Raw genomic sequence first — 20,157 nt, 5'->3', positions numbered from 1 at the left:
CTGCAGTCCCTACACTCTAACCACTAGGCTACCTGCCGCCCCTACACTCTAACCACTAGGCTACCAGCCGCCCCTACACTCTAACCACTAGGCTACCTGCAGTCCCTACACTCTAACCACTAGGCTACCTGCCGCCCCTACACTCTAACCACTAGGCTACCTGCCGCCCCTACACTCTAACCACTAGGCTACCTGCCGCCCCTACATTCTAACCACTAGGCTACCTGCCGCCCCCTACACTCTAACCACTAGGCTACCTGCCGCCCCTACACTCTAACCACTAGGCTACCTGCCGCCCCTACACTCTAACCACTAGGCTACCTGCCGCCCCCTACACTCTAACCACTAGGCTACCTGCCCCCCCTACACTCTAACCACTAGACTACCTGCTCCCCTACACTCTAACCACTAGACTACCTGCCACCTCTACACTCTAACCACTAGACTACCTGACCCCCCCTACACTCTAACCACTAGGCTACCTGCAGTCCCTACACTCTAACCACTAGGCGACCTGCCACCTCTACCCTCTAACCACTAGACTACCTGTCACCTCTACACTCTAACCACTAGACTACCTGCCACCTCTACAGTCTAACCACTAGGCTACCTGCCGCCTCTACACTCTAACCACTAGACTACCTGACCCCCCCTACACTCTAACCACTAGGCTACCTGCAGTCCCTACACTCTAACCACTAGGCGACCTGCCACCTCTACCCTCTAACCACTAGACTACCTGTCACCTCTACACTCTAACCACTAGACTACCTGCCACCTCTACAGTCTAACCACTAGGCTACCTGCCGCCTCTACACTCTAACGACTAGACTACCTGTCACCTCTACACTCTAACCACTAGGCTACCTGCCGTCCCTACACTCTAACCACTAGGCTACCTGCAGTCCCTACACTCTAACCACTAGGCTACCTGCCGCCCCTACACTCTAACCACTAGGCTACCAGCCGCCCCTACACTCTAACCACTAGGCTACCTGCAGTCCCTACACTCTAACCACTAGGCTACCTGCCGCCCCTACACTCTAACCACTAGGCTACCTGCCGCCCCTACACTCTAACCACTAGGCTACCTGCCGCCCCTACATTCTAACCACTAGGCTACCTGCCGCCCCCTACACTCTAACCACTAGGCTACCTGCCGCCCCTACACTCTAACCACTAGGCTACCTGCCGCCCCTACACTCTAACCACTAGGCTACCTGCCGCCCCCTACACTCTAACCACTAGGCTACCTGCCGCCCCTACACTCTAACCACTAGGCTACCTGCCGCCCCCTACACTCTAACCACTAGGCTACCTGCCGCCCCTACACTCTAACCACTAGGCTACCTGCCGCCCCAAACTGTTCTAAAGACAGTGTCAACTACACAAGCAATCTTGTCAAGAGGTTTGGACCTTGTGGAAATAAGTTGGCAATGTTTTGGGGTTGAGATAAAAAGGGGGAGAAGGAGGAAAAATATACATGTCATATAATTTACAGAACCTGCTAAAATAGTTGTTTATCCAGTATCATCACCATTTACTTTCTGTAGTCTAGTTGTTTATCCGGTATCATCACCGTTTACTTTCTGTAGTCTAGTTGTTTATCCGGTATCATCACCGTTTACTTCCTGTAGTCTAGTTGTTTATCCGGTATCATCACCGTTTACTTTCTGTAGTCTAGTTGTTTATCCGGTATCATCACCGTTTACTTTCTGTAGTCTAGTTGTTTATCCGGTATCATCACCGTTTACTTTCTGTAGTCTAGTTGTTTATCCAGTATCATCACCATTTACTTTCTGTAGTCTAGTTGTTTATCCGGTATCATCACCGTTTACTTTCTGTAGTCTAGTTGTTTATCCGGTATCATCACCGTTTACTTTCTGTAGTCTAGTTGTTTATCCAGTATCATCACCGTTTACTTTCTGTAGTCTAGTTGTTTATCCGGTATCATCACCGTTTACTTTCTGTAGTCTAGTTGTTTATCCGGTATCATCACCGTTTACTTTCTGTAGTCTAGTTGTTTATCCGGTATCATCACCGTTTACTTTCTGTAGTCTAGTTGTTTATCCGGTATCATCACCGTTTACTTTCTGTAGTCTAGTTGTTTATCCAGTATCATCACCGTTTACTTTCTGTAGTCTAGTTGTTTATCTAGTATCATCACCGTTTACTTTCTGTAGTCTAGTTGTTTATCCGGTATCATCACCATTTACTTTCTGTAGTCTAGTTGTTTATCCGGTATCATCACCGTTTACTTCCTGTAGTCTAGTTGTTTATCCAGTATCATCACTGTTAATGTGGAATAAGTCAAGGGGTATGAATACTTTCTGAAGGCTCTGTGTATAATGTATAAAAGCCCACTTTAAGACACCACTCCAGGTTCCGCATCATAGTAGAAAAACATTAATTATAATTCCAATTTCAATTCACAAAGGAACAGTTTGGAGTGCTGCATAATTTGTGTCCATCAAGTTTCTGAAATGCTTGGAGGCTTCTTCTCATTTTGTCTTTGTCTGCGTGTGGAATGAGTCTGCCTTGTGTGTGTGTGTGTGTGTGTGTGTGTGTGTGTGTGTGTGTGTGTGTGTGTGTGTGTGTGTGTGTGTGTGTGTGTGTGTGTGTGTGTGTGTGTGTGTGTGTGTGTGTGTGTGTGTTATTTGGTCTTTGTCTGGTGGAATGAGTCTGCTGTGATGCCAAACCATATAACATAGAGAGAAGAGAAGAGAGAAGAGAGAGAGAGGAGAGAGAGTGGAGAGAGATATATATAGAGAGAGAGAGTGGAGAAGAGAGAAGAGAGAGAGAGAGAGGAGAGAGTGGAGAGAGAGAGAGAGAGAGAGAGAGGAGAGAGAGTGGAGAGAGAGTGGAGAGAGATAGATATAGAGAGAGAGAGATTAAAATGACACTGACGTGACGATAGAAGGGACGTAAAACTAAAAACGGATTAATTGTGCATATGAATGCTTATAATGTTTCCTAGCTGGGAAAATGTAAATTGAGCTTTTGTTAGGGTGCTGGACGTTAGCTCATGTCTGTGTTGGTTGGACAAGTAAATAATACAGAACGAGAAGCTTTATAATTATGTTATATACAGTATTGCAGTTATTATAGTGATAGTAGTGATTGCTCATGCTTGCTTTGTCAATACTATAGCCTGCTACAGATGTTGGACCTTCATTTGAGCCAGTTTGCTACGGCAGAAAAATATTCCTGCAGCTACAGGAAATTAGCTGAATTATTATGTGGATTATAATTAATGGCCTTTTTTTGGTGGGGTTGATACATTTTTCTTAAGGGAAAACCAAGTCTGAAATATCAAAGTGGAAATACACTACACATTTTACATTTCCTGAATTGCAGGAAAATTCTCCTGCAACAGGGTGATCAAATTAAGATCCTAGATCTGTACATTTTTACCATAGATATTTAGGGAAGGTTTTACATTAATACGGGTAGTATGATGTGTTGATCAGTTGATTGACAGGTGTAGAATTGTAGAAAGATAAACTTTCCTCTAGTGTGGATGCTCACAAATGTTTTATAGTTAAATAGCCTATAGTTATCATTAAAGTTATATAGCCTATAGTTATCATTAAAGTTATATAGCCTACAGTTATCATTATACAGTTGAAGTCGGAAGTTTACATACACCTTAGCCAAATACATTTAAACTCAGTTTTTCACAATTCCTGACATTTAATCCTAGTAAAAATTCCCCTGTCTTAGGTCAGTTAGGATCACCACTTTATATTAAGAATGTGAAATGTCGGAATAATAGTAGAGAGAATGATTTATTTCAGCTTTTATTTATTTCATCACATTCCCAGATGGTCAGAAGTTTACATACACTCAATTAGCATTTGGTAGCATTGCCTTTAAATTGTTTAACTTGGGTCAAACATTTCGGGTAGTCTTCCACAAGCTTCTCACAATAAGTTGGGTGAATTTTGGCCCATTCCTCCTGACAGAGCTGGTGTAACGGAGTCAGGTTTGTAGGCCTCCTTGCTCGAACACGCTTTTTCAGTTCTGCCCACAAAGTTTCTATAGGATTGAGGTCAGGGCTTTGTGATGGCCACTCCAATACCTTGACTTTGTTGTCCTTAAGCCATTTTGCCATAACTTTGGAAGTATGCTTGGGGTCATTGTCCATTTGGAAGACCCAAGCATCCTTTAACTTCCTGATCTTAAGATGTTGCTTCAATATATCCACATAATTTTCCCTTCTCATGATGCCATCTATTTTGTGCAGTGTACCAGTCCCTCCTGCAGAAAAGCACCCCCACAACATGATGCTTCCAACCCCATGCTTTATGGTTGGGATGGTGTTCTTCGGCTTGCAAGCCTCCCCCTTTTCCCCCCTAACATAACAATGGTCATTATGGCCAAACAGTTCTATTTTTGTTTCATCAGACCAGAGGACATTTCTCCAAAAAGTACGATCTTTGTCCCCATGTGCAGTTGCAAACTGTAGTCTGGCTTTTTTTATGGCGGTTTTGGAGTAGTGGCTTCTTCCATGTTGAGCGGCCTTTCAGGTTATGTCGATATAGGACTCATTTTACTGTGGATATAGATACTTTTTGTAACTGTTTCCTCCAGCGTCTTCACAAGGTCCTTTGCTGCTGTTCTGGGTTTGATTTGCACTTTTCGCACCAAAGTACGTTCATCTCTAGGAGACGGAACGTAACTCGTCTACTAGTAGGTCTAGCTAACGTTATTGTCACAACCTCACAACCTCACAATCGATATAACGTTAGCGAACTTTAATTAAATCAATATAACATTTTTGAATAATTTACTCTGGCAAGTTTGCCACCGACATCCTTCAGTAGGGAAGCAAAGCAGTAGTCGAATCCTTCGCTTCTGTTTTTGGATAATATGGATGTGATATATTGACAGAGTTAACCTATAGTATGGACAATATTTATATAGACAGAGTTAACCTATAGTATGGATATGATATATAGACATAGTTAACCTATAGTAAGGATATGATATATAGACATAGTTAACCTATAGTAAGGATATGATATATAGACAGAGTTAACCTATAGTATGGACATGATATATTGACAGAGTTAACCTATAATATGGACATGATATATATATTGACAGAGTTAACCTATAGTATGGACATGATATATTGACAGAGTTAACCTATAGTATGGACATGATATATATATAAACAGAGTTAACCTATAGTATGGACATGATATATATAGAGAGTTAACCTATAGTATGGACATGATATATAGACAGAGTTAACCTATAGTATGGACATGATATATATAGAGAGTTAACCTATAGTATGGACATGATATATATAAAGAGTTAACCTATAGTATGGACATGATATATATAGAGAGTTAACCTATAGTATGGACATGATATATATAGAGAGTTAACCTATAGTATGGACATGATATATATAGAGAGTTAACCTATAGTATGGACATGATATATATAAAGAGTTAACCTATAGTATGGACATGATATATATAGAGAGTTAACCTATAGTATGGACATGATATATATAAAGAGTTAACCTATAGTATGGATATGATATATATATAGAGTTAACCTATAGTATGGACATGATATATATAAAGAGTTAACCTATAGTATGGACATGATATATATAGAGAGTTAACCTATAGTATGGACATGATATATATAGAGAGTTAACCTATAGTATGGACATGATATATATAGAGAGTTAACCTATAGTATGGACATGATATATATATAGACAGAGTTAACCTATAGTATGGACATGATATATATATTGACAGAGTTAACCTATAGTATGGACATGATATATATATTGACAGAGTTAACCTATAGTATGGACATGATATATATAGAGAGTTAACCTATAGTATGGACACGATATATATAGAGAGTTAACCTATAGTATGGACATGATATATATATATATATATATATATATATATATATATATATATATATATATATATATATATAGACAGAGTTAACCTATAGTATGGATATGATATATATATATATATATATATATAGACATAGTTAACCTATAGTATGGATATGATATATATATAGACATAGTTAACCTATAGTATGGATATGATATATATATATATATATATATATATATATATATATATATAGACAGAGTTAACCTATAGTATGGATATGATATATATATATATATATATATATAGACAGAGTTAACCTATAGTATGGACATGATATATAGAGTTATTAAAACTTTTCGGGTTCGGTGTCCCTTCCACGGGACGGTTTAGCTAACGTAGGCTAATGCGATTAGCATGAGCTTGTATCTGATATGGGCAGAAAGCTTAAATTCTTGTTAATCTATCTGCACTGGCCAATTTACAGTAGCTATTACAGTGAAAGAATACCATGCTATTGTTTTAGGATAGTGCACAATTTTGAACTTGAAAAAGTTATTAATAAACAAATTAGGCACATTTGGGCAGTCTTCATGGACAAACTCGTTCTCCAAGCAACGTGCATAACAAACTGAATCGAGGAGAATCGAGGGAAAAGAAGAAACGTGTTGTGTGGTTATTTTCAAGGATGCAATATTTGCCGTCATCTAATGAATTAAAAACCAATGAATCCGTCGTTTCACCTCGTACTGAGTGATGATTCCGTAGGTCTGGGCTGGTTCTCTCCATTTCAGGATCATCTTCTCTTCATAAGCACTGCCCTGGATGGACTCCAGAGGGACCGCTCCAGGTACTGAGGGGGACAGGACCAGAACAAACACATGAGAAACACAAAGCTTCATTACATATAGCCTGCGTTTACAGAAGCGGTCGGATTCTGATTCACTAATTCGTTCCACTAATTGCGATGTAACTTAAGCCTTACGATGACCGTACCAGAATCATCGGTATTTCCCAAACAAGCATGTAGAAAGAACGTACTCTAAGTGTGTCGTTACCACCATCTCACGTGACACAGATGTTATTTCAACGTCTACTTTGAGTTGTCAACTGACGTGAATTCAACAAAACATTTCACCATTTTATTGGATTTAAGTAAACAAATTGGATGAAAAAAAGACAAAATTCCCTTCCCTCAGACTTTAATTAGATCATTTGATAATACCTTAGTGTATTCCTGGGACTTTGAGACATCTAGTCAGTCTTTAGACAGGTCTAGTCAGTCTTTAGACAGGTCTAGTATCTTTAAAAAGGTCTAGTCAGTCTTTAGACAGGTCTTGTCAGTCTTTAGACAGGTCTAGTCAGTCTTTAGACAGGTCTAGTCAGAGTTTAGACAGGTCTAGTCAGTCTTTAGACAGGTCTAGTCAGTCTTTAGACATGTCTAGTCAGTTTTTAGACAGGTCTAGTCAGTCTTTAGACAGGTCTAGTCAGTCTTTAGACAGGTCTAGTCAGAGTTTAGACAGGTCTAGTCAGTCTTTAGACAGGTCTAGTCAGTCTTTAGACAGGTCTAGTCAGTCTTTAGACAGGTCTAGTCAGTCTTTAGACAGGTCTAGTCAGTCTTTAAACAGGTCTAGTCAGTGTTTAGACAGGTCTAGTCAGTCTTTAGACAGGTCTAGTCAGTCTTTAAACAGGTCTAGTCAGTCTTTAGACAGGTCTAGTCAGTCTTTAGACAGGTCTAGTCAGAGTTTAAACAGGTCTAGTCAGAGTTTAGACAGGTCTAGTCAGTCTTTAGACAGGTGTAGTCAGTCTTTAAACAGGTCTAGTCAGTCTTTAGACAGGTTTAGTCAGTCTTTAGACAGGTCTAGTATCTTTAGACAGGTCTAGTCAGTCTTTAGACAGGTCTAGTCAGTCTTTAGACAGGTCTAGTCAGAGTTTAGACAGGTCTGGTCAGTCTTTAGACAGGTCTAGTCAGTCTTTAGACAGGTCTAGTCAGTCTTTAGACAGGTGTAGTCAGTCTTTAGACAGGTCTAGTCAGTCTTTAGACAGGTCTAGTCAGTCTTTAGAAAGGTCTAGTCAGTCTTTAGACAGGTCTAGTCAGTCTTTAGATAGGTCTAGTCAGTCTTTAGACAGGTCTAGTCAGTCTTTAGACAGGTCTAGTCAATCTTTAGACAGGCCTAGTCAGTCTTTAGACAGGTCTAGTCAGTCTTTAGACAGGTCTAGTCAGTCTTTAGACATGTGTAGTCAGTCTTTAGACAGGTCTTGTCAGTCTTTAGACAGGTCTAGTCAGTCTTTAGACAGGTGTAGTCAGTCTTTAGACAGGTCTAGTCAGTCTTTAGAAAGGTGTAGTCAGTCTTTAGACAGGTCTAGTCCGTCTTTAGACAGGTCTAGTCAGAGTTTAGACAGGTCTAGTCAGTCTTTAGACAGGTCTAGTCAGTCTTTAGACAGGTCTAGTCAGTCTTTAGACAGGTCTAGTCAGTCTTTAGAAAGGTTTAGTCAGTCTTTAAACAGGTCTAGTCAGTGTTTAGACAGGTCTAGTCAGTCTTTAAACAGGTCTAGTCAGTGTTTAGACAGGTCTAGTCAGTCTTTAGACAGGTCTAGTCAGTCTTTAGACAGGTGTAGTCAGTCTTTAGACAGGTCTAGTCAGTCTTTAGAAAGGTGTAGTCAGTCTTTAGACAGGTCTAGTCCATCTTTAGACAGGTCTAGTCAGATTTTAGACAGGTCTAGTCAGTCTTTAGACAGGTCTAGTCAGTCTTTAGACAGGTCTAGTCAGTCTTTAGACAGGTCTAGTCAGTCTTTTAGACAGGTCTAGTCAGTCTTTAGACAGGTCTAGTCAGTCTTTAGACAGGTCTAGTCAGTCTTTAGAAAGGTCTAGTCAGTCTTTAGACAGGTCTAGTCAGTCTTTAGACAGGTCTAGTCAGTCTTTAGACAGGTCTAATCAGTCTTTAGACAGGTTTAGTCAGTCTTTAGACAGGCCTAGTCAGTCTTTAGACAGGTCTAGTCAGTCTTTAGACAGGTCTAGTCAGTCTTTAGACAGGTCTAGTCAGTCTTTAGACAGGTGTAGTCAGTCTTTAGACAGGTCTAGTCAGTCTTTAGACAGGTCTAGTCAGTCTTTAGACAGGTCTAGTCAGTCTTTAGAAAGGTGTAGTCAGTCTTTAGACAGGTCTAGTCAGTCTTTAGACAGGTCTAGTCAGTCTTTAGACATGTGTAGTCAGTCTTTAGACAGGTCTTGTCAGTCTTTAGACAGGTCTAGTCAGTCTTTAGACAGGTCTAGTCAGTCTTTAGACAGGTCTAGTCAGTGTTTAGACTGACATGTAATGGACCACTGGAGTAATACAAGGTAAAGAAATGTGAGGAAATATAATCGGAGTGAGAAATATTAATGATACCCATAGACATCTAGTCACTCGTTAGCATTGTCTCGCGAAAATACCTAACATCCTTCATACTGGACACAGAGACATAAAAATTGTATCCATGAGTTCATCTGACTCTGGGGAAGTAGATGAAGGGCCTCATTGTCAACATCCTGAAGTATTCCTTTAAGACTCATCAACACTTTATATTACAATACATGAAGTATTCCTTTAAGACTCATCAACACTTTATATTACAATACATGAAGTATCCCTTTAAGACTCATCAACACTTTATATTACAATACATGAAGTATCCCTTTAAGACTCATCAACACTTTATATTACAATACATGAAGTATCCCTTTAAGACTCATCAACACTTTATATTACAATACATGAAGTATTCCTTTAAGACTCATCAACACTTTATATTACAATACATGAAGTATCCCTTTAAGACTCATCAACACTTTATATTACAATACATGAAGTACCCCTTTAAGACTCATCAACACTTTATATTACAATACATGAAGTATCCCTTTAAGACTCATCAACAATTTATATTACAATACATGAAGTATCCCTTTAAGACTCATCAACACTTTATATTACAATACATGAAGTATCCCTTTAAAACTCATCAACACTTTATATTACAATACATGAAGTATCCCTTTAAGGACTCATCAACACTTTATATTACAATACATGAAGTACCCCTTTAAGACTCATCAACACTTTATATTACATAAGACATGATTATCGGTCTGCAGCTAAATCTCAAAAGAACACTTGATTGCACTGTCCCTGTTTGTCTGTAGCTCCATTTCTGGGCTCTCTTTGACCCCCTCTGTGTTCTTTAACACATTTATACACCTTCATAACCCTTCACAAACATGTTATAACCATTCTAAGGTATTATAACACTCACCATCTTCATCCGTCTGTACCTCCATCTCTGTGCTCTCTTTGACCCCCTCTGTGTTCTTTAACACATTTATACACCTTCATAACCCTTCACAAACATGTTATAACCATTCTAAGGTATTATGACACTCACCATCTTCATCCGTCTGTAGCTCCATCTCTGTGCTCTCTTTGACCCCCTCTGTGTTCTTTAACACCTTTATACACCTTCATAACCCTTCACAAACATGTTATAACCATTCTAAGGTATTATAACACTCACCATCTTCATCCGTCTGTACCTCCATCTCTGTGCTCTCTTTGACCCCCTCTGGGTTCTTGAGGACCAGTTTAACTGACAGGTTGGTGTAGGGGGTCAGGTTGTGGATGGTGTGCTGGGGGTCGCGACCCAGGGTGTCGTAACACACCTCCTCCCGGGTCTCGTCCTTCCCCGCCACTCGGGACCGGTACTGCACCGTCAGGTTGTAGCTATGACAACGCGTCACGTTGTAGCCAAACGGTTCCCAGCGAACAGTGACTTGTTTAGATTGGACGTCAACGACTTCTAGTTGACTGGGACCGTGGATTGGCTCTGTGGGGGAGATTAAATATATAAACGATATATAAGAATGAGGATCTCATTAGGAATATGTGTGTGTGTGTGTGTGTGTGTGTGTGTGTGTGTGTGTGTGTGTGTGTGTGTGTGTGTGTGTGTGTGTGTGTGTGTGTGTGTGTGTGTGTGTGTGTGTGTGTGTGTGTGTGTGTGTGTGTGTGTGTGTGATTATCCTAAGCAAATTGTGTATATTACATGGGATCTGTGGTGGAAGAAAACCATGTTTTTTTTAACGTAACCTTTGTTTTAACAAGCAAAGCCCATATCATCCCTTCCAATCTACTGGTGATAGTATCTCTGTATAGGATATATCATCCCTCCAGACATACTGGTGATAGTCTCTCTGTATAGGACATATCATCCCTCCAGACATACTGGCGATAGTCTCTCTGTGTGGGACATATCATCCCTCCAGACATACTGGTGATAGTCTCTCTGTATCGGACATATCATCCCTCCAGACATACTGGTGATAGTATCTCTGTATAGGACATATCATCCCTCCAGACATACTGGTGATAGTATCTCTGTATAGGACATATCATCCCTCCAGACCTACTGGTGATAGTATCTCTGTATGGGACATTTCATCCCTCCAGACATACTGGTGATAGTCCCTCTGTATGGGACATATCATCCCTCCAGACCTACTGGTGATAGTCTCTCTGTATAGGACATATCATCCCTCCAGACATACTGGTGATAGTATCTCTGTGTGGGACATATCATCCCTCCAGACATACTGGTGATAGTATCTCTGTATAGGACATATCATCCCTCCAGACATACTGGTGATAGTCTCTCTGTATAGGACATATCATCCCTCCAGACATACTGGTGATAGTCTCTCTGTATGGGACATATCATCCCTCCAGACATACTGGTGATAGTCTCTCTGTATGGGACATATCATCCCTACAGACATACTGGTGATAGTCTCTCTGTATGGGACATATCATCCCTCCAGACATACGGGTGATAGTCTCTCTGTATGGGACATATCATCCATCCAGACATACTGGTGATAGTCTCTCTGTATAGGACATATCATCCCTCCAGACATACTGGTGATAGTCTCTCTGTATAGGACATATCATCCCTCCAGACATACTGGTGATAGTCTCTCTGTATAGGACATATCATCCCTCCAGACATACTGGTGATAGTCTCTCTGTATGGGAGATATCATCCCTCCAGACATACTGGTGATAGTCTCTGTGTATAGGACATATCATCCCTCCAGACATACTGGTGATAGTCTCTCTGTATAGGACATATCATCCCTCCAGACATACTGGTGATAGTCTCTCTGTATGGGAGATATCATCCCTCCAGACATACTGGTGATAGTATCTCTGTATAGGACATATCATCCCTCCAGACATACTGGTGATAGTCTCTCTGTATAGGACATATCATCCCTTTCCTATTTCTGGGTATTTCTCTATCTCTGCTCTCTCTCCCACCTCTCTCTTTCTCTCTATTGTTCTTGCTCTCTTCCCCTCCCTCTCATCTCTACCCTCCTTTCTCTCATCTCCCTCCTCCTACTGTCCCTCTCCCTTCCCCCTCTCTCCTACGGGAGGCGAGCAGACTAGCAGCCAGAGCTCAAGGTAATGGGATCCATTTCCCTTCCATGTTAAAGCTTCAGTCCATTTCTACAACACTTTAGCACCTATTAGCTGGTGCCAGGGCTCAATTGATCCTTCTCCAGGAGACACCAACAGTTCCTAGGGAGAGGACTGGAGGAGAGGAGACTAGGGAGAGGACTGGAGGAGAGGGGACTAGGGAGAGGACTGGAGGAGAGGAGACACCAACAGTTCCTAGGGAGAGGACTGGAGGAGAGGAGACTAGGGAGAGGACTGGAGGAGAGGAGACTAGGGAGAGGACTGGATGAGAGGAGACACCAACAGTTCCTAGGGAGAGGACTGGAGGAGAGGAGGCTAGGGAGAGGACTGGAGGAGAGGAGACTAGGGAGAGGACTGGAGGAGAGGAGACACCAACAGTTCCTAGGGCGAGGCCTGGAGGAGAGGAGACTAGGGCGAGGCCTGGAGGAGAGGAGACTAGGGAGAGGACTGGAGGAGAGTAGACTAGGGAGAGGACTGGAGGAGAGGAGACTAGGGCGAGGACTTGAGAAAAGGAGACTAGGGAGAGGACTGGAGGAGAGGAGACACCAACATTTCCTAGGAAGAGGACTGGAGGAGAGGAGACTAGGGAGAGGACTGGAGGAGAGGAGACTAGGGAGAGGACTGGAGGAGAGGAGACACCAACATTTCCTAGGAAGAGGACTGGAGGAGAGGAGACTAGGGAGAGGACTGGAGGAGAGGAGACTAGGGAGAGGACTGGAGGAGAGGAGACTAGGGGGAGGACTAGAGGAGAGGAGACTAGGGAGAGGACTGGAGGAGAGGAGACTAGGGAGAGGACTGGAGGAGAGGAGACTAGGCAGAGGACTGGAGGAGAGGAGACTAGGGCATCGCCGAAGGAGAGGAGACTAGGGAGATGACTGGAGGAGAGGAGACTAGGGTGAGGACTGGAGGAGAGGACTGGAGGAGAGGAGACTAGGGAGAGGACTGGAGGAGAGGAGACTAGGGAGAGGACTGGAGGAGAGGAGACTAGGGAGAGGACTGGAGGAGAGGAGACTAGGGAGAGGACTGGAGGAGAGGAGACTAGGGAGAGGACTGGAGGAGAGGAGACTAGGGAGAGGACTGGAGGAGAGGAGACTAGGGAGAGGACTGGAGGAGAGGAGACTAGGGAGAGGACTTGAGGAGAGGAGACTAGGGAGAGGACTGGACTCTCTTATTCTGTTTCTAGTCGGGACGCCACAAAAATTTCAATCAAGTATCAATGGAGCCACAAGAGCATACAAAATATGTGACGATTGCTATAAAATGTACTGTTCAACTCAACAGTGTTTGATTTCAATTCAATTAGAATTGGCTGATGACCAAAATGAATGAAAATCCCCCAGTTGAAATCAGTGTTAATCCTCATAAACCATCCAATAATCAAGCTATTACAATTAATCAGTGTGATGATTACAAGTGTTGTCAATGTACACAAAAATCAATGGTTCTCTGGAAATTAGGTCACGGCACAAAACATGACTGATCTCACACACACACACAGGCTGCTATTAAATGAATGATGGAACAACACTTTGAGAGAAGAGAAGAGGAGTAGAGTGATGTGATCTCTCCATCTCTCCTGTGCTTTAGTAGAGAAGACGAAGGGAGTGGTGAAGGTAGGGAAATATAAAGGACCAGAGACAAAGAAGAGCAGACCCATCAGCTGACTGAAGACAGAGGAGGGGTGTGTGTGTGTGTGTGTGTGTGTGTGTGTGTAACAGCTTTCGTTGGTGGAAGGAGAGGAGGACCAAAATGCAGCGTGGTACGTATCCATAATATCATTTAATCAAGAATGAATACAAAATACAAAAGAACAAGAGAATAAATGAAAACCGAAACAGTCCCGTATGGTGCAAACACTAACACAGGAAACAATCACCCACAAAAAACAATAGAAAACAGGCTACCTAAATATGGCTCCCAATCAGAGACAATGACTGACACCTGCCTCTGATTGAGAACCATACTAGGCCAAACACATAGAAATATAACGTATAGAACAAAACATAGAAAAACAATAACACGCCCTGACCAAACTAAAATAAAGACATAAAAAAGGAACTAAGGTCAGAATGTGACAGTGTGTGTGTGTGTGTGTGTGTGTGTGTGTGTGTGTGTGTGTGTGTGTGTGTGTGTGTGTGTGTGTGTGTGTGTGTGTGTGTGTGTGTTCGTGAGTGCATATGCGTGTGTATGTGTGTGGCTAGGAAGTAAAGATTCAGACTCCCAACTAATACAAGGAGAGCACAGGAAAGTATAACGGCAAAGGACGAATGAGATGTTCTACAAATCAAGTGGTTCCTGGAAGGATGAAGCTTCCCCAACGTTTTAATCAACATCATAAAGGTTACTGGTTTTCTTCAACTCTGTAATATCTTGTTTACAGTATCTTCTTGGTAAACTTACATGACTTCTGAAAGCATCAAAATATATCATTCTGTACTATACACTGTAAAAAATTGTGCAAACACAAGTCTACGGGTTACGGGTATGTCAAATAAAATGATATAAAATTGTATTTGTCACATGCGCTGAATACAACAGGTGTAGACCTTACCGTGAAATGCTTACTTACAAGCCCTTAACGAACAATGCAGTTCAAGAAATAGAGTTAAGAAAATATTTACTAAATAAACTGAAGTAAAAAATAAATACCAGGCGGTGATGCAACAGGTCAGGATGCTCTCGATGGTGCAGCTGTATAACTTTTTGAGGATCTGGGAACCCATGCCAAATCTTTTCAGCCTCCTGAGAGGGAAAGGGCATTGTCATGCCCTCTTCATAACTGTCTTGGTGTGTTTGGACCAATATAGTTTGTTGGTGATGTGGACAACAAGGAACTTGAAACTCACGGCCCGCTCCACTACAGCCCGGTAACCCTGGTTCTCTTATTAAAGAGGATAGTAAAGGAAAGCTTTGACTATGTACAGACTCAGTGAGCATAACCTTGCTATTGAGAAAGGCCGCCGTAGGCAGACCTGCCTCTCAATAGAAGACAGGCTATGTGCACACTGCCCACAAAATGAGGTGGGAACTGAGCTGCACTTCCTAACCTCCTGCCCAATGTATGACCATATTAGAGACACATATTTCCCTCAGATTACACAGATCCACAAAGAATTCAAAAACAAACCCGATTTTGATAAACTCCCATATCTACTGGGTGAAATACCACAGTGTGCCATCACAGCAGCAAGATGTGTGACCTGTTGCCACAAGAAAAGGTCAACCAGTGAAGAACAAACACCATTGTAAATACAACCCATATTTATGTTTTTTTTTTTCCATTTTGTACTTTAACCATTTGTACATCGTTACAACACTGTATATATATATATATATAATATGCAATTTGTAATGTCTTTATTCTTTTGAAACTTCTGTATGTGTAATGTTTACTGTTAATTTGTATTGTTTATTTCACTTTTGTATATTATCTACTTCACTTGCTTTGGCAATGTTAACATATGTTTCCCATGCCAATAAAGCCCCTTGAATTGAATTGAATAGTAACATCCGCTTCCACTCTGTCCAGAGTGGGGGATCAGAAGCACGTCTGATAACTATTAGGCCAGCGCCCAGAGGGACATTGTGGAACAGGCGACAACGCGCATTGTCCTGCGATACGTACAGATAGACGGCAGCTCTGCCGTAACGTCCCTCCTCGACGACTTTGAGAGGAAGTCGCCACTCCCTCGGTCGGGGGTTCCCCAGCGACGGTAAAATCCGCACTTGAGTTTAGTCTGCCTGGCACATGTGTTGCTCTGAGAGACAACAGACGTTCGCTGATCGCTCCGTAACAAGATCTTTCTCGCTGTAGTGCCGGTGGAGAGATGGGTTTAAGTGAGGTCACGCAACGCTGGAAGTCTTTCATGAGGAGGAGGCCAAGCGAGACTACCACAATCACGGACTACCACAATCACATACTACCACAATCACGGACTACCACAATCACAGACTACCACAATCACGGACTACCACAATCACATACTACCACAATCACATACTACCACAATCACATACTACCACAATCACATACTACCACAATCACATACTACCACAATCACATACTACCACAATCATGTGCTACCACAATCATGTGCTACCACAATCATGTGCTACCACAATCACATACTACCACAATCACGGACTACCACAATCACAGACTACCACAATCACATACTACCACAATCACATACTACCACAATCACATACTACCACAATCACGTGCTACCACAATCACATACTACCACAATCACGTACTACCACAATCACAGACTACCACAATCACATACTACCACAATCACGGACTACCACAATCACATACTACCACAATCACGGACTACCACAATCACATACTACCACAATCACGGACTACCACAATCACATACTACCACAATCACATACTACCACAATCACATACTACCACAATCATGTGCTACCACAATCATGTGCTACCACAATCACATACTACCACAATCACGGACTACCACAATCACAGACTACCACAATCACATACTACCACAATCACATACTACCACAATCACATACTACCACAATCACGTGCTACCACAATCACATACTACCACAATCACGTACTACCACAATCACAGACTACCACAATCACGGACTACCACAATCACAGACTACCACAATCACATACTACCACAATCACAGACTACCACAATCACATACTACCACAATCACATACTACCACAATCATGTGCTACCACAATCACATACTACCACAATCACGGACTACCACAATCACAGACTACCACAATCACGGACTACCACAATCACATACTACCACAATCACAGACTACCACAATCACATACTACCACAATCATGTGCTACCACAATCACATACTACCACAATCACGGACTACCACAATCACAGACTACCACAATCATGGACTACCACAATCACATACTACCACAATCACAGACTACCACAATCACAGACTACCACAATCACAGACTACCACAATCACAGACTACCACAATCACAGACTACCACAATCACAGACTACACCAATCACATACTACCACAATCACATACTACCACAATCACAGACTACCACAATCACATACTACCACAATCACAGACTACACCAATCACATACTACCACAATCACATACTACCACAATCACAGACTACACCAATCACAGACTACCACAATCACATACTACCACAATCACATACTACCACAATCACATACTACCACAATCACAGACTACAACAATCACATACTACCACAATCACAGACTACCACAATCACAGACTACCACAATCACAGACTACCACAATCACAGACTACCACAATCACAGACTACACCAATCACAGACTACCACAATCACAGACTACCACAATCACAGACTACCACAATCACAGACTACCACAATCACAGACTACCACAATCACATACTACCACAATCACAGACTACCACAATCATGTGCTACCACAATCACAGACTACCACAATCACAGACTGCCACAATCAATGACTACCACAATCACGGACTACCACAATCACATACTACCACAATCACATACTACCACAATCACAGACTACCACAATCACAGACTACCACAATCACATACTACCACAATCACATACTACCACAATCACATACTACCACAATCACAGACTACCACAATCACATACTACCACAATCACGGACTACCACAATCACAGACTGCCACAATCAATGACTACCACAATCATGTGCTACCACAATCACAGACTACCACAATCACAGACTACCACAATCACAGACTACCACAATCACAGACTACCACAATCACATACTACCACAATCACAGACTACCACAATCACATACTACCACAATCACAGACTACCACAATCACATACTACCACAATCACAGACTACCACAATCACAGACTACCACAATCACAGACTACCACAATCACATACTACCACAATCATGTGCTACCACAATCACAGACTACCACAATCACAGACTACCACAATCACAGACTACCACAATCACAGACTACACCAATCACAGACTACCACAATCACATACTACCACAATCATGTGCTACCACAATCACAGACTACCACAATCACAGACTACCACAATCACAGACTACCACAATCACAGACTACACCAATCACAGACTACCACAATCACAGACTACCACAACCACAGACTACCACAATCACAGACTACCACAATCACAGACTACCACAATCACAGACTACCACAATCACATACTACCACAATCACAGACTACCACAATCATGTGCTACCACAATCACAGACTACCACAATCACAGACTGCCACAATCAATGACTACCACAATCAATGACTACCACAATCAATGACTACCACAATCAATGACTACCACAATCACGGACTACCACAATCACAGACTACCACAATCACAGACTACCACAATCATGGACTACCACAATCAATGACTACCACAATCATGGACTACCACAATCATGGACTACCACAATCATGGACTACCACAATCATGGACTACCACAATCACATACTACCACAATCACAGACTACCACAATCACGGACTACCACAATCACGGACTACCACAATCACGGACTACCACAATCACAGACTACCACAATCACGGACTACCACAATCATGGACTACCACAATCATGGACTACCACAATCACAGACTACCACAATCACAGACTACCACAATCACATACTACCACAATCACGGACTACCACAATCACGGACTACCACAATCACAGGCTACCACAATCATGGACTAACACAACCATGGACTAACACAACCATGGACTAACACAACCATGGACTAACACAACCATGGACTAACACAATCATGGACTAACACAACCATTGACTAACACAATCATGGACTACCACAATCACAGACTACCACAATCATGGACTAACACAACCATGGACTAACACAATCATGGACTAACACAACCATGGACTAACACAATCACGGAGGCCATTAGCCAAAGACGCATCAGACAAACATCTAGTATGTGACCGATCTAGTATCTAGTATATCTAGTATATCTAGTATCTAGTATATCTAGTATATCTAGTATATCTAGTATATCTAGTATCTAGTATATCTAGTATATCTAGTATCTAGTATATCTAGTATATCTAGTATATCTAGTATATCTAGTATCTAGTATATCTAGTATCTAGTATATCTAGTATATCTAGTATATCTAGTATATCTAGTATCTAGTATATCTAGTATATCTAGTATATCTAGTATATCTAGTATCTAGTATATCTAGTATATCTAGTATGTGTGATGTTGCCAGGAGAAACACAGAGGCAGTGGCGAAATCTTTCGCTCTCTCCTCGACGAGGGCTGCACAACAGGTTACAAAGACCAGAGACAATTCATAGATTTTCTGCTGAGTCGGTAAAAGTGAGTTTACGGCACAATTTATCCTGAAGCCCACAGCGAGCAGGTGCGACAACAGCTGGGCTGTGTGCTCTGCAGATCAACCAGTTGATGTATGGGAGGGCTAGGGCAGCTTTGGTACACGTAATGAATGTCCATGGGTCCGGGCACAGACCGAATGGTAAGGTGAGATATCCGTAGTCTATGCCTTGTGTACAGGATAAACTCCGATGTGAAAATAAGTACCCTTGAGGTCTACTGACCCTCAGGATGCTTGTTGAGGGGCCATAACCCCCCCCCCCGCACACATTAACAACAAGTTAACAACAGCATCGAAGCATCGTTCGGTATCGTTCCACAAAAGCCACGGCCCT

General features: G+C 41.9%; 1 protein-coding gene across 1 annotated transcript in view; it reads right to left on the bottom strand.

The window, feature by feature from the left end:
• LOC120040143 (receptor-type tyrosine-protein phosphatase mu-like) overlaps window positions 1-20,157 on the bottom strand; it is a gene marked incomplete at both ends in the record, with an annotated part of 207,391 nt that overhangs the window by 134,724 nt on the left and 52,510 nt on the right. The window contains 2 exons of the mRNA XM_038985393.1: window positions 6,629-6,738; window positions 10,434-10,742. Of these exons, the coding sequence (XP_038841321.1) occupies window positions 6,629-6,738; window positions 10,434-10,742 (419 nt within the window). The remainder of the gene's footprint in view (window positions 1-6,628; window positions 6,739-10,433; window positions 10,743-20,157) is intronic.

Source organism: Salvelinus namaycush, unplaced genomic scaffold (assembly GCF_016432855.1).
Source record: "Salvelinus namaycush isolate Seneca unplaced genomic scaffold, SaNama_1.0 Scaffold329, whole genome shotgun sequence".
Taxonomy (NCBI): domain Eukaryota; kingdom Metazoa; phylum Chordata; class Actinopteri; order Salmoniformes; family Salmonidae; genus Salvelinus; species Salvelinus namaycush.
The sequence above is the reverse complement of the archived record's forward strand: the minus strand, read 5'-3'. Positions and strand labels throughout refer to the sequence as shown.